The sequence below is a fragment of the Crotalus tigris genome, unplaced genomic scaffold, assembly GCF_016545835.1.
Source record: "Crotalus tigris isolate CLP2741 ecotype Arizona unplaced genomic scaffold, ASM1654583v1 scf7180000018410.70209, whole genome shotgun sequence".
Classification (NCBI taxonomy): domain Eukaryota; kingdom Metazoa; phylum Chordata; class Lepidosauria; order Squamata; family Viperidae; genus Crotalus; species Crotalus tigris.
Window position 1 is genome coordinate 18,987 of NW_024096989.1, and position 14,176 is coordinate 33,162.

At 37.6% G+C, this 14,176-nt stretch overlaps 1 protein-coding gene across 1 annotated transcript; it reads right to left on the minus strand.

Annotated features, from left to right (window-relative positions):
• Positions 1-4,075: 4,075 nt before the first annotated feature.
• On the minus strand, positions 4,076-12,094 carry LOC120311965 (vomeronasal type-2 receptor 26-like). The gene is made up of 5 exons (XM_039352094.1): positions 12,015-12,094; positions 11,144-11,435; positions 8,701-9,549; positions 5,942-6,068; positions 4,076-4,974 (listed from the first exon to the last, which is right to left on the minus strand). The coding sequence occupies exons 1-5, from the start codon at positions 12,092-12,094 to the stop codon at positions 4,076-4,078; spliced, it is 2,247 nt and encodes a 748-aa protein (XP_039208028.1).
• Positions 12,095-14,176: the final 2,082 nt, after the last annotated feature.

Sequence of the window (14,176 nt, forward strand, 5' to 3'; positions counted from 1 at the left end):
GGAATAGTGGACTGGACTCAAGCAGAACTAAAAGCAATGGATAGGCAGACCAGAAAAATAATGACAATGAATCATGCCCTTCATCCACGCAGTGACATTGACAGACTTTATCTACCAAGGCAAATAGGTGGGCGTGGAATGCTACAAGTACATCAGATGGTTGAAGAAGAAAAAATGGCTTTGGAAGAATATCTGAAGAACAATGATGAAGATGCACTGAAATTAGTATATCAGGAAGGCTTACTGACTACTGGAGAGACCAAACTGGCCTACAAGAAAGACCAAATGAAGAACAGAATAGAGGCATGGGAAGACAAAGCACTACATGGCCAATACATTAAAAAAATAGCTGGGAAAGCAGATAATAACAAGACCTGGCAATGGCTAAGAGCAGGAAAATTGAAGAAAGAGACCGAGGGACTAATTCTGGCTGCACAAGACCAAGCCTTAAGGACAAATGCATACAAAGTCAAAATTGAGAAGACAGCAACAGACAGTAAGTGCCGCCTATGCAAAGAAGCTGAAGAAACAGTGGACCACTTGGTAAGCTGTTGCAAGAAGATTGCACAAACTGATTACAAGCAGCGGCATGACAAAGTAGCAACAATGGTGCATTGGAAGATCTGCAAAAAATATCATTTGCCTGTAAGCAAAAACTGGTGGGATCATAAAATAGAGAAAGTCATAGAAAATGATAAAATTAAACTGCTCTGGGACTTCAGAATTCAAACAGACAAGCACCTGCAACATAACACCCCAGACTTAACAATTGTCGATAAGAAAGACAAAAAAGTCTGGATAGTGGACGTGGCAGTGCCTGGAGACAGCAGAATAGAAGAGAAAGAACTGGAGAAGATAACAAAATACAAAGACCTACAAATAGAAATAGAAAGACTGTGGCAAAAGCAAGCAAGGGTAGTACCAATAGTCATAGGCTCCTTGGGTGCAATCCCAAAACAACTGGAGCACCACTTGAACACCATTGGCATTGACAAATTTGCTATTAGTCAATTGCAAAAGGCGGCCTTATTAGGAACTGCTTCCATCCTGCGACGATACCTGTAATACCATCAAACATCTACATCTGCCTATCCCAGGTCCTGGGTAAGGACTCGATAGGTAGACAAAATGCCAAATCCAGTCTGAACATCTGGCTGACTGTGCGATGATTGATAATAATAGTAATAATAATAATAATAGTTGGAAGGGACCTTGGAGGTCTTCCAGTCCAATCCCCTGCTCAGGCAGGAAACCTTATACCATTTCAGATAAATGGGTGTCCAGTCTCCTCTTAAAAACTTCCAGTATTGGAGCATTCACAGCTTCTGTAGGCAGGTAGTTCCACTGTTCTACCTGTCAGAAAATTTCTCCTTAGTTCTAGGTTGCTTCTCTCTTTGGTTCGTTTCCATCCGTTGCTTCTTGTCCTGCTTTCAGGGGATTTGGAGAATAGCTTGACTCCCTCTTCTTTGGGGCAGCCCCTGAGATATTGGAACACTACTGTCATGTCCCCCCTCGTCCTTCTCTTCATTAGACTAGACATATCCAACTGGCTCTCAGATCAAATATCTCACTTTTGAGTGAGTGCAGGAATCCTTTTTGAGCAGGGATCTCCAAAGCCACAAACCAGAGTAAGAAATATTGAACTGATACTCAAAGAAAAGAAAAATTGTAGTTGCTGGGTGTGACTGTCAGAATTTCCCTGACTGTGTTTCAGTAGGTTGTGTGTTCCTCCAGGGAATCCTTATCTTCATGTATATTGTCACATGAGGACACTTGAATGCCTTCTCTGAAACTTTCATTGCTACCTTACCTTACAACATAATTCCTGAGTGCTGGTTCTTTTGTTGTTGGTTGTCCCAAAGGTGATTTTTCAAAAGGCAGCAGGACTTTCTTTGTTTTTGCTTGAAGACATTTCACTTCTCATCTAAGCAGCTTCTTCGGTTCTTGGTCAGAGTCAAAACTGAAGAAGCTTCTTGGATGAGAAGTGAAACATCTTCAAGGAAAAATGAAGATAGTCCAGTTGCCTTTTGAAAAATCACCTTTGCGACAACCATGACCTGGATGACTAAGAATCTTCTTAGACATTTATTGTTAGTTGTTGATCCTGAGAAGCAAAATCTACATAAACATCAGGATCTTGTTTATTAATTCTAAGGATGGTTGCTGCATGTTAATCAGGTTTTATAAAACTATATTTAATCGTATCTCCGTTTCTAATGGATATTGCCAGGTTTCTATTTATGCAGTTGCCAAAGACCATCTAATATCTTTTAATAACTAATTTATTAATTTAGCAACTTCATGTGGCTGCGCATCTCGTGGCAAGTAACTCTGGACAGCATGCAAAAATCCAGTACACAAGTAAGACAATCGTTAGTTAAAATCATTCTATAATAATTATTTAAAAGAATCAAAATGTCAAGCTGAGAACAATGCTTATGCTACTGTATCCATTACTGCTTTTTAACTTGCCAACAGACTCGGGAGGGGGGGGGAGGAAAAATGAAATGCAGCTTTCAGACATTGGACTGCCAAGCTGTGAGAACCAAGGTTGTCCAAGAACTGTTTACTGAGAACTGAAACACTCTCTCATAACAATTGTCAGACACTTTATTGGATAATGTGACTTAATAGGGGGGAGGGAGATTCTATACTTTAATGTACTTATTTTGGCACCAAGTAACCAGAGCTGGTTTTCTATTCATCTTTGCCGAAACGGTGTGCTCAATAAATTTTGCGTTAGAGATTGGAAAGTCTCAGCTGTGCTTATTTTGTTGGGTTCATCAGTCGAAACCTTGACACAAAAATGATAAAGCTAAAACTGGAAAAGATCAAATCAAATCACTCTTTATGATGGTAATTGGCCAGCATAAACTTCTTGTAAAGGATGAGATGGAAGTAAGAATACATTTAATTTCCTTTCACTAATTCTTTTTGTATTATTAAAAAAAATAAGTTATAGTGGAAATAGATTGATGAATAGAGAGTGAGCTTGGTTTTTTTTTTTTTTAAAAAAAATGCATTTATATTTCAGAAACTCTATAATATTCACATTTCAAAGACCCAGACCTATCCAAAACTCTAATACTGTGTTAAATACATGTTCATAACTTGATTTCCCCCTTTACTATATTTATGAATTCATTTATGAATTGTAAACATACAAACCATACCATATATTCCGGTGTATAAGACGACTTTTGAGAGCGTTGAAACAGGAGATGAACTCGGGGGTCATCTTATACACCGAGTCGTCTTATACGACGGAAATAAGGTAGTTTTCAGCGTATAATATGACTTTCTTGGCATGCGACTCGGCGTCGATCGTCTTGCAACTCGGCGTTGAACTCGAGGGTCGTCTCATACGCCGGATCGCCCTATACGCCGGAATATACGGTAACTATGGCAAGGTCCTATCATATAAGGAGGTACATCTGGTGGGACCCAGAAAAAAGGACTTTTCTGTATTGACTCCCTCCCTTTAGAATATCATCCCTTCAGAAATTTGACACTCTTTTGTAAGCTTCTGAAGACTTGGTTTTGTCAGTGGGCCTCGGAAACTTAGAGTGGAATGGCTTATTTGACTGTGTGTGGTCACCAGGCCAGTGGCATGGGGGTTATTGTTTTACTTTTATTTCTATATTGTATTTTATTGCATGTAAGCTTCCTAGAGTCACTGTGTGTGAGTAGGGGGCTATATAAATTTTCTAAATATATAAACAAGTAAACTACAAACATTGGATACGATCTGATTCAATATCTCTAATCTCCTAACAAGACATCTGGATTCTCAATGTCTTGCTATCTTGAAAGACAGAAGGTATTCAATTGAAGAATCTTGGAGAACGATTGCAAATGCAGCAGCAAGAGCATTTCTTTTGCAATTGGCAACCATAATAAATTGTAATGATCAGGATAATTCTCCATGAGTCAGAAATAATGACTTCTCCATGTCAGAAATAATGACTTCTCCATGTCAGAAATAATGACTTCTACATGTCTCTTATGGACAGCAAACAGACCTTCTCTTCTTTTTCTATCAGCTTTCTCAAAGCCAGCAATATTACATGATGTGTTAATTCCTCTTTATGAGTTGCTCTCTGCAGTTTAATTCAGGCCGTAAAACAATGATGTAACACTTTGGCAAAAATATGCATCCCAGTAATGCAGCACCAGAGGACAAGATGGAGAAGACCTCCACAGCTACCATGGCTTTGCCTTTTGTGCTCAGATAGGCTGGAAAGAAAGAAATCCATACACTGCAGAAAGCCAACATGCTGAAGGTGATGAACTTGGCTTCATTAAAGCTGTCAGGTAATTTACGGGAAAGAAAAGCCACAATAAAGCTGGCAATGGCTAAGATACCCATGTAGCCCAAGACACAGTAGAAAAAGAAAGCTGACCCCTCATTGCACTGTAAAATCATTTCTTGGAGCTCTGAATGCATGTCCAACTCAGGGAATGGTGGAGATGTTGACAACCAAAGGATACAAATACATACTTGCAAGAGAGAACAGCAAATTACAGTAGAAAAGGCCAATCTTTTCCCCACCCATTTCCTCATTTGAGACCCTGGTTTAGTGGCCATGAAAGCCACAACCAGAGTGATGGTTTTGGCCAGTACACTAGAAATGGCCACTGAAAAAGTGATGCCAAAAGTTGGTTGTCGGAGAAGGCAGGTCACCTTATCTGGTTGGCTGAGGAACAACAAAGAGGAGAGAAAACAGAGCAGAAGAGAGACAAGAAGGGTGTAGGTGAGGGACCGGTTGTTGGCTTTGACAATGGGAGTATCTCTGTATTTAATAAATGTTCCAAGTGCCCAAGAGCTGAAGAAGAAAAAACAAAAAGCAGTTGAGGCTAAACCAATTCCTAAGGGTTCTTCAAAAGTTAGGAATACCAGCAGTTTCAGGATACATCCTTTCTTTTCTTTATTTGGATAATGGTCTCCTGAACATTCGAAACAGTCATCCATATCTAGAAGGAAAATCAAGGAATTTGTCATCATTTGTCATTCCATATTATTCAAATTACTTTCTGAATGGGTGCTAGTTGTTGTTCCTTTTAAGTTCTTTACTCTGGTTACCAGATCAATCATGTTTCTATGAAAATTCAGTTTTTCCTCAAATGGAAAATTTAGGATTGGCATAAAAGAAAGCAGAAATGGAAGGACAATTATTCTTTGGAATGCAACCCTTGGTATCATTTTAAAATTTATTACAATTTCCATTTGGACTTTTCACATTTTGTTCAAAACATGGAAAAGAAAACCATGAGGATATATGTAAGTCTCTAGTAACAGAGTGTAATGACAAACTTTGAAACCTGAACAACAGATTGTGAATCACAGCTATAAAAATGAATATTTGTCTTGAATAAGACGTAGAAGTATTATTTATGTGCCTCTGTTTCACAATACAGCCTTTCTTTTCTTTATTTGGATAATGATCTTCTGAACATTGAAAACAGTCATCCATATTTGAAAGAAAAGTCAAGGCATGTGATTATACATTCCATATTTTTGAAAATAATATTCTTTATGGGTGCCAACTGTTATCCCTTTCAGGTTTTCTATTGGTTATCAGTTGGATCATGTTCCTATGGAAATGCAGTTTTTCCATCATTGTATCAGTTGGGACCAGCATAAAAGAAGTACAATGGGAAGAGCAATTATTCTATGAAATGGAGTTCTGTCTAGCATTTTCAAATTTATAAACATTTTGACCATTTAGACTTTTTCCATTTTTCCTAAACATGGAGAAGAAATCTGTGAGGACGGATATTAAAGTTTAGCTCTTATGGGCAACCTTTGAATTTAGAACAACAGATTGTGATTCATAGGTATAGTAATGAATATTCACCTTGAAGAACTACCAATACTCTTTGTTACACTACAGTAGTGTATTACAGTTTGAATGAAAAGTTTCTGGAATGTTTAACCTACCTTTTTGATCTGAAATCTTCCCTTCTGGGCAAGGAACACAGTTGTAGCAACAGAACTGTTTTCCTTCCAACCCTTTCTTCCAGTATCCAGGGTAGCAATGGTCATTACACTGAGAAAATGGAATAACCTGGTGATAAATATAAAAGATTTTGCAAAGGGAAATTTTAAGCAGTTTTTATTGTTCTCCTTTATAATGGGGGGAGAGAAGAATATTTGAATTTCTAAAGGGTTAGTCCAGGTGTGTTTATAAGGTAAAGGTTTCCCTGTCTAGATGTGTCTGACTCTACGGCACAGTGCGCATCTCTGTTTCTTGTCTGAGGGAGCTAATGTTGTCTGAAGATATTTTCCATGGTCATGTAGCCAGCATGGCTATATGCCAAAGGCCCCTGGAACACTGTACCTTCCCACCAAAGTGGTACCTATTAATCTACTCACATTTGCATTCTTTTGAATTCCTAGATGGACAGAAGCTGAGGCAGGAATGGGAGCTCACCCTGTTGCCCTTAGGTCTCAAACCCTGGCTCTCAGCTTTCCAGGTGACAAGCTCAGTATCTTTAACCACTAAAATGTTGACATTATAAAGATATGCAAAGAGCACATTTGTCTTGGAAGGAAAGAAGGAAGGAAAGAAGGAAGGAAGGAAGGAAGGAAGGAAGGAAGGAAGGAAGGAAGGAAGGAAGGAAGAGGGAGGAAGAGAGAGAGAGGGAGAGAAGGAAGGAAGGGCAGAAACAATAGTACTTAGACTTATATACTGCTTCACAGTGGTTTAAAGCCCTCTCTAAGCGGTTTACAGATATTGCCCCTAACAATCTGGATCCTTAGTTTACAGACCTTGGAAGGATGGAACACTGAGTCAAGCTTGAATCAGTGAGACCTGAACTGCCAAACTGCTGGCAGCCAGGAGTCAGCAGAAGTACCCTGCGATACTGCATACCACTGTGCACCAGGGCTCTTGAAATATGTGTGATTACAAATGAAAATAAAACCTAAATATGAAAAAGTGTCTTTTACATTACAATGTCATTTTGTCAATTTGATGAATGCTTGAACGTTGACAATATTTGTACAGAATATGCCATTTTTCTTTCAAAAAAGACAAATTAGATTTCTAAAGAGACTATGTTCAATATTGGATCATAACAGATCAAATAGTTGATTAAATGACCCACACCTGGTTAAAAGCTGGATGCCAGATAATCAGCTCTTCATGGATGAATAATTCCTTCCTGTTGGGAATATGAGGATCCATTTTTCCAATTCTAACTCTCTGAAAGGATCTATTTGGAAAAGTGACCAAGTTGGTGATGTCGAATCCACCTGTTGCTTCCCCTTTCTCATTCAGGAAGACTCTCTCCCCAGCTGAATTGTTAAAAGAAATGCCTTGAAGAAATGAATGGAGCTACTTGAAAGAGAATGAAAGAGAGGGGGAATCATGAAAGGGTAATAATGAAAAAGTGGCCAGTTTATTTAACTTTCACTTACTATTTCTTCCCATTGCTCTAACAAATATCAAATAAGTACACTTAGAATATAGATAATCTATATTTCAGAGAAAGACACAGGTCTGTTTTATTATTAATTTAATATTACTTACAAGGAAAAAAGAAACAAAAGCAGTTAACAAATGAAAATCATAAATTATTGACATTATACAACTTGATTTAGATATGCTTTATATCCACTATTTAAACAATTAGACAATCAAATTTGGACCATATCTAAACTCATCCTATATTGTTTGCTCTTCATTAGTACAGTGAAGACGTGACAAATTTCCTTTAGCCAGATTTTATCATCTGAGATTCAATTATTTTGAGAGAGAGAGAGATTGAGAGAATGAGAGAGAACTTTTTCAAATATAGAGTTGTTTCAAAGGGTGGAGTCTGCAGCTGAAAAGGACTGATGTTTGGTCCATACCTCTTGAACACTGATAGAGAGAGAGAATGCTCTCCATCCCAACTCTGAAATGTTCATGAGCCAAAGAGAAGTAGATAAGGGACCCGGCTGAGGATAATTTTGGATAAGAATAATTGTTCACCGGCTAATATAAAAAGTGAAATGTCTACATTTCAGAAATGTTTTGGGGCACAGAAAAGAAAGGCTGCCTTCAGACACAAGACAATTTAATTCTTCTTGGAACCAGGTTGGATAAATTTACAAGACAGGCCAATTCTATGTGGAGGTGAAAAGTTTTTTATACATAAACCATTATACAATGGTTTATGTCCATCCTCTTTTATTTTATAAAAGAGACCACTTTGATTAGAGATATTGGACTAGACAGCTATATAAGACACTGGAAAATGTTTGTGGACTTTCTACATGCTAAATATAATAACAGATGGTTAACAGAGGAATTTGAAGATTGGTGTAATATTAACAATTGGTGTAATATTAATAATAATATTAACTCAACCTGTTGACTGCCTTTTCTTCTTGGAACCTATATGTTAAAGGTTAAATTTAATTGATCACTTTTTCCTCCTTTTTTCTGCAGTATTTTTTTTTTTGGGTTGTGGTGTTTAAGGTTGAATGTATATTTTTGTTTTGTTACATTTTGTTTGTTTGTTTTACTGTTCTATATTTTATTCTCTATGATAAAACTATAAACTTATAAAAAAGAGAGACACTTGTAGCTTTGTTGCCTCAGTCTCTCTATTGATTTATCGCCACAGACCAGGATAAAAAAGCTATATTAGATGGTGGACAATTGTGGATGATAATTGAAATGCGAGATAGGTGTGATATGGAAAGATTACCTGCCAAGGGTGCAGATTTGGAAATTCAACCCTTTGAATCTCTCTTGGTTGGGATTTTGATCTCATTGCCTCATGCAAAGAATGTGCCACTGCATAAAAAGCATTGTAGATACTGTAGCTTTGGCCAGTCATCTGGAATTCAAACAGAGGTGCAGGAAGATTCTCCAAATTCTCTTCCCCACTACACATTTCATTGATCAATGAAGATAAATCTGGCTTTGAAAATACACAGTCAAACAACTGTTGCCAAATCTCTTGAAGAAATCCATCTTTGTGGGTGGAAGGTTTGATGACTTGAAGAAATTCTTTGAAGCCTTGAACCTCTCTTGCATGCACTGTAAAGGAAAGAGACCCATGGAACATCTGGAGATCCCAACCCCTTTGAGTTCCCGTCAGTATGAAATCAATTGGATTCATCAGGATCCAAACCTTTCTGAATAATGATCTGTCTTTATTTTCAGGATCACGTAGAAACATGACAGTTCTGAGCCACACTATTGTGAATGATTCTCCATAGACAAGAAAAACATTTGCTTTTTGATCTACCAGTTTATCAGAAATAATTGAGACTGAATTAGACAATTCGGACAAGTCTTCTAAGCAGATATGTTGTGGAATTTTTTGTGTGAAAGCTAAACAGATCCCATTGTGTGAAAGCAATGGCTGCAGGTTCTTCAAAAAACATTCTCCCTTATTTTCAAAAGCAAAGACTCCAATCCATGTCCATCCAAAGTGGAGAAGAAGTTGTATAATTCCAATATACTGATGGTCCTCTTTTGGGACCATGCAATAAAGTGGAGATAATTTATTAATCTCAAAATCTTCTTGGGCAAAGGAACTATAAGTCAACTGGACAAACAAAAAAGAGAAATTCATTATTCATGAAAATGATGGAAAAAATATGAAAAAGACTGAACATTTCTCCAAATCTAGGTAGATTATGACAATTCTGATGAACAAGAGAAGCAACTAAAACCCCATGATGAAATATTTTCTCATCTGAAATATAACTAGATTACAACCAAACTCAATTTCCTAATATAGAATTTCAGTATGTTCGTCCCCTTAGAACACCTGGAAACTTGCTAACTATTTGACCTTATGAGCTCTTCTGAGCCTACGGAAAGGTTTTGTAAGAGCTAGACTTACTGGATTATCTTCTTCCCTTATTTGTAGCAGATAGAACTTATGAATGAAAGACTGTGACCATGAGATTCTGGAGGAATAGTTAATCATGTCTTCATTTACTTCAATTATTATAGAGATCTCCAAAAGTATACATAGTCCCAATCCTTCAACAATTTCCAGGCAAATCAGTTGAGTTTTAAATTCAGTTATTATCCAAACCCAACCTAGATATAGCAAGGGGAATTGTCACCCATTGTTGGATGGCTTGGTGGAATCTGGAACTGAGTTGAGGGCAGCAGTGAAAATACTGTATAGCCATGAGTTGGGGATGGCAAGAAGTGGCTGAAAGGAGATTCTCCCTAAACCATGAGACATGACAGCAGTGTTCCAGTTTTTGAGCTGCTCCTAGAAAGACGAGGAGATAAACTATTTTCCAAAGCACCAATAGGCAAGACGAGAAACAATGGATGGAAACTAACCAAGGAGAGAAGCAACCTAGAACTAAGGAGAAATTTCCTAACAGTGAGAACAATCAACCAATGAAACCACTTGTCTTCAGAAGTTGTGGGTGCTCCATCACTGGAGGCTTTTTATAAAAAACCAGGTACTCATTTATCTGAAATAGTATAGGGTCTTTTGCTGAAAGAGGGGGTTGGATTAGAAGATGTCCAAGGTCCCTACCAACTCCATTATCCTATGTTCTATGTTGGGTGTGCTAGCCAGCCTTTTCTATTGTCCTCTTGACATAGCTCCAGATTTTACCACATAATGGTCCAACCAGAATATCTGATGACCCTCCCAAGTAAGATAAATTTTATACTGTAATTTGTGATTTAAATTTTAATTTTCTAATCAATGATTGTAATAAAAGATTTTGATTTTCTTGATTGATCATTTTGAGCCAACCTATTGAGTTGTGGGAACAATTTCAGAAGAGAGAGCAAAGAGAGCAAAAATGAAGGCTTGCAGAAAGACATGGCAAAATACTAAATAACCCTACAGCACCAATCCCAGCAAATGCTAGGAAAAACAATTGAGTTTTACACTAAACTACTTTTATCACACATCAATCAAATTGTAGCAGGAAGAAGTGTGACGTATTGCTACATGGCAATCAAAGCACGTATATGTTTGTAATAAAATATGTTGATTTGTTTAATTAGATTACCTTGAGCCAGCCTCCAGACTTGTGGGGAAAACAGCAGAAAGGAAAGAAAAGTGAATTTAACTGAAGTTTTGCAGAAAGGTGTGTAAAACAACAAGTATCTACTATTAATTACAAAATAATTTTCTCTCTCACTCCATCCCAAACTACCTGTGGAATTTTGTAGACATTTATACTTTCTGCCATATAAGATGATGTATCCGAACCTAATCCTCCAATGATGGCTATGAGATTTTTCCGGCTATCGCATTTGTAGTTAGGGACAAATTCCTGGGATTTGAAAAGCAGGTCCAGAGTGGTACGATAGGTCATCCTTGGATTGTGGTAACTATCATAGATGTGGAACCCAAGAGTGACGTTAGGTAAGATCTGGGAGTCCTCATTGATCTCCTTCACAGCAAAGGCCAAGGCAAGAATGTGCTGGTAGAACTTAGTTATTACCCTGCAAATAGTTTAAACACCCCCATTGAAAAAATTAAGTTGACAATTCTTTTATGGTGAAAGCATTGATGTACAAGTAGCAACCATTTCTATTTCTATTGTAAGTAAGATGGGAGTCTTTGTAAAACACTCAATAATTTGCATAGTGTTCAACGATATACAGTGTTTCCATGATTGGCAACAAATACATATACAACAAAGTCGCGATTTTGATTTCTAACTATCACATTTATTTCTATCAGTTCGGCACAAAATAGAATACAGCCAGCAAGTAGCACTCATTTAATGTGTGTAAGTCATGTGACGAGTGACTGTGCAGGTGATATAATTTTAATTATCTTAGGCTCACCAAATGTATTCTTGCACTATAGTTTCATACATTTCATGAGTAAGACTTTAACGCAATGAAAAGAAAATGATTTTTTTCCCACAATCAGATAAGATTGAAAGACAAGGAAGCAAGAGTTAGTTTATATACAAAACCTTGAATTTGTTCTCAAAGAGCTATTAGTCATGTAAGCAATTTTGGGAGATCTGCCTAAGATTAGAAAAATGATTGGGAAGAGAAAAAAATCCTTACAATGGTAAATCATAAGGTTTTAGAGAAGGATGTTCCTTAAATTCAATTTCAAAAAAGTGGTAACTTATCTGAGACACCATCCCACCGACAATGAGGTTACCAGGCTGGTACCACTCATGGGGAATAGGGAAAGCATCACTCACAGGGCAGCTCAGAATAACTATATTTTGCAGAAAGAGCATCAAAAGGAACAACATCTTAATGTAGTTGTCATAGTGAAAATATATGTGTCTTCTGTCCATAAGGAAGTAGGTATTTCAGTGGTTCATTCAATGATTAATCCAAGGTTTATACCTGACAATGCATCTGATCAGAATTTCCATCATTTTAGCAATGAATGTGACAGAGCCATGATTATCCCTTTGTGCCAATCTCCCTGTAGTTCAATAATTACTTTATATCCAAATTGATACTTCAATTGTTGCTTGAATTTAAATTATCTTTATGCCAAGCCCTTAATGTTTTGGACTGGCTAAAAAAAATATGGTGATTCCTGTAGGACATAATTATTTTGGTTTTGATGAGGGAATAAGTGGTTCAACTGATGGTTCAACTTTTTTAAAAAAGTGATCAAACGCTAATAAAAGTAATCTAAGGGACATTGGCAATTAAAAATAGCCTTAAGTGTTAAAGTTCATGTTCATTTCTTAAACGGAACAGGGTTCCCATTTCCCATATAAAATGAATTTAATGGAGAAGAGGAAACATTTTTACATATATTAACGACTGACAAATAAGCTAATAATTTCTTTGGAGGTTTTATCCACATATTCAGTCAAAGAATGTTGAAGAATGAAATGATAATAACATTGATACTCATATTTGGAAAGTTGCATTAGCCATTGCCTTGATTTTAATAATCTACTCCATCAAATCTCTAGTTACTTATTTACTTATTTTATTTGTGTCCTGACTTGTATTATTTTAACAAGTAATGCAGAGAGGATATCTAACAAATCTTCCTCCTCCTCTGATAGCATATGGTAGATATGATATGATATATATCAGTGGTGGCGAACCTATGGCACGGGTGCCAGAGGCGGCACTCACCCTCTCTGTGCACACATGCTCCGTCCCAGTCCTAGGCCTTCAGCTGGGTTTTATAAACTTTTTCGCTTTAGGCCTCTGCTGCCATGTACAAAAAAAAAAAAAGTTTAGATCAATCAGTCAATTTCAACTTCTTGTGGGGAACAAAAGTTCTTGCAAAGTTGGAATTGATTGATTGAACTTTTTAGTCCCACCCAGTCTGCTGTTACCATCGCAGCCACGGCCATCCAATGGGCCACGCCCACCCAATGGGCCACGCCCACCCAATGGGCCATACCCACCCGGCACCCGATGATACATAAGTGGGTTTTCGGTTGCAGTTTGGGCACTCGGTCTCTAAAAGGTTCGCCATCACTGATATATATGATATGATATATGGTATGATATGATAGCATATGATAGATATGATAGCAATCTTCCAATATTTGAAGAGCAGCCACAAAGCACCTGAAGGCAGGACAAGAAGCAATGGATGGAAAATAATCAAGGAGAGAACCAACTGAGAACTAAGGAGAAATTACCTGACAGTGAGAATAGTTAATCAGTGGAACGACTTCCCTCTAGAACAGTGGTTCTCAACCTTTCTAATGCTGCGACCCCATAATACAGTTCCCCATGTTGTGGTGACCCCCAACCACTTATACATCACCGGGTGCCAGGGGCGTGGCCAAAGAAAAGGAGGAAAAAAATGGTGGACAGCCTTGTTAGGCGACCCCCGTGAAATGGTTGTTTGACCCCAAATGGGGTCCCGACTCACAGGTTGAGAACCACTGCTCTAGAAGTTGTGGGTGATCCAACACTGGAAGTTTTTAAGAAGACATTGGACAACCATTTGTCTGAAATAGAATAGGGTCTCCTGGTTGAGCAGGCGATGGGATTAGAAGACCTCCAAGATCTCTTCCAACATTGTTATTCTATTATTCCTTTTTTCCTCACACAGTAAGAAAGTGGGTTGGGCTGAGAGGGAATGACTGGCTCAAAGTTACCCAGTTGTTTTTCATGGCTAAGGTGGCCTCCCACTTTCTAACCTAACCTGGTGCCTAAATCACTAGACCAAACTGACTGTCAAATATGAAATGACAATGATAACAACAACAACAATAACAAAATATAAT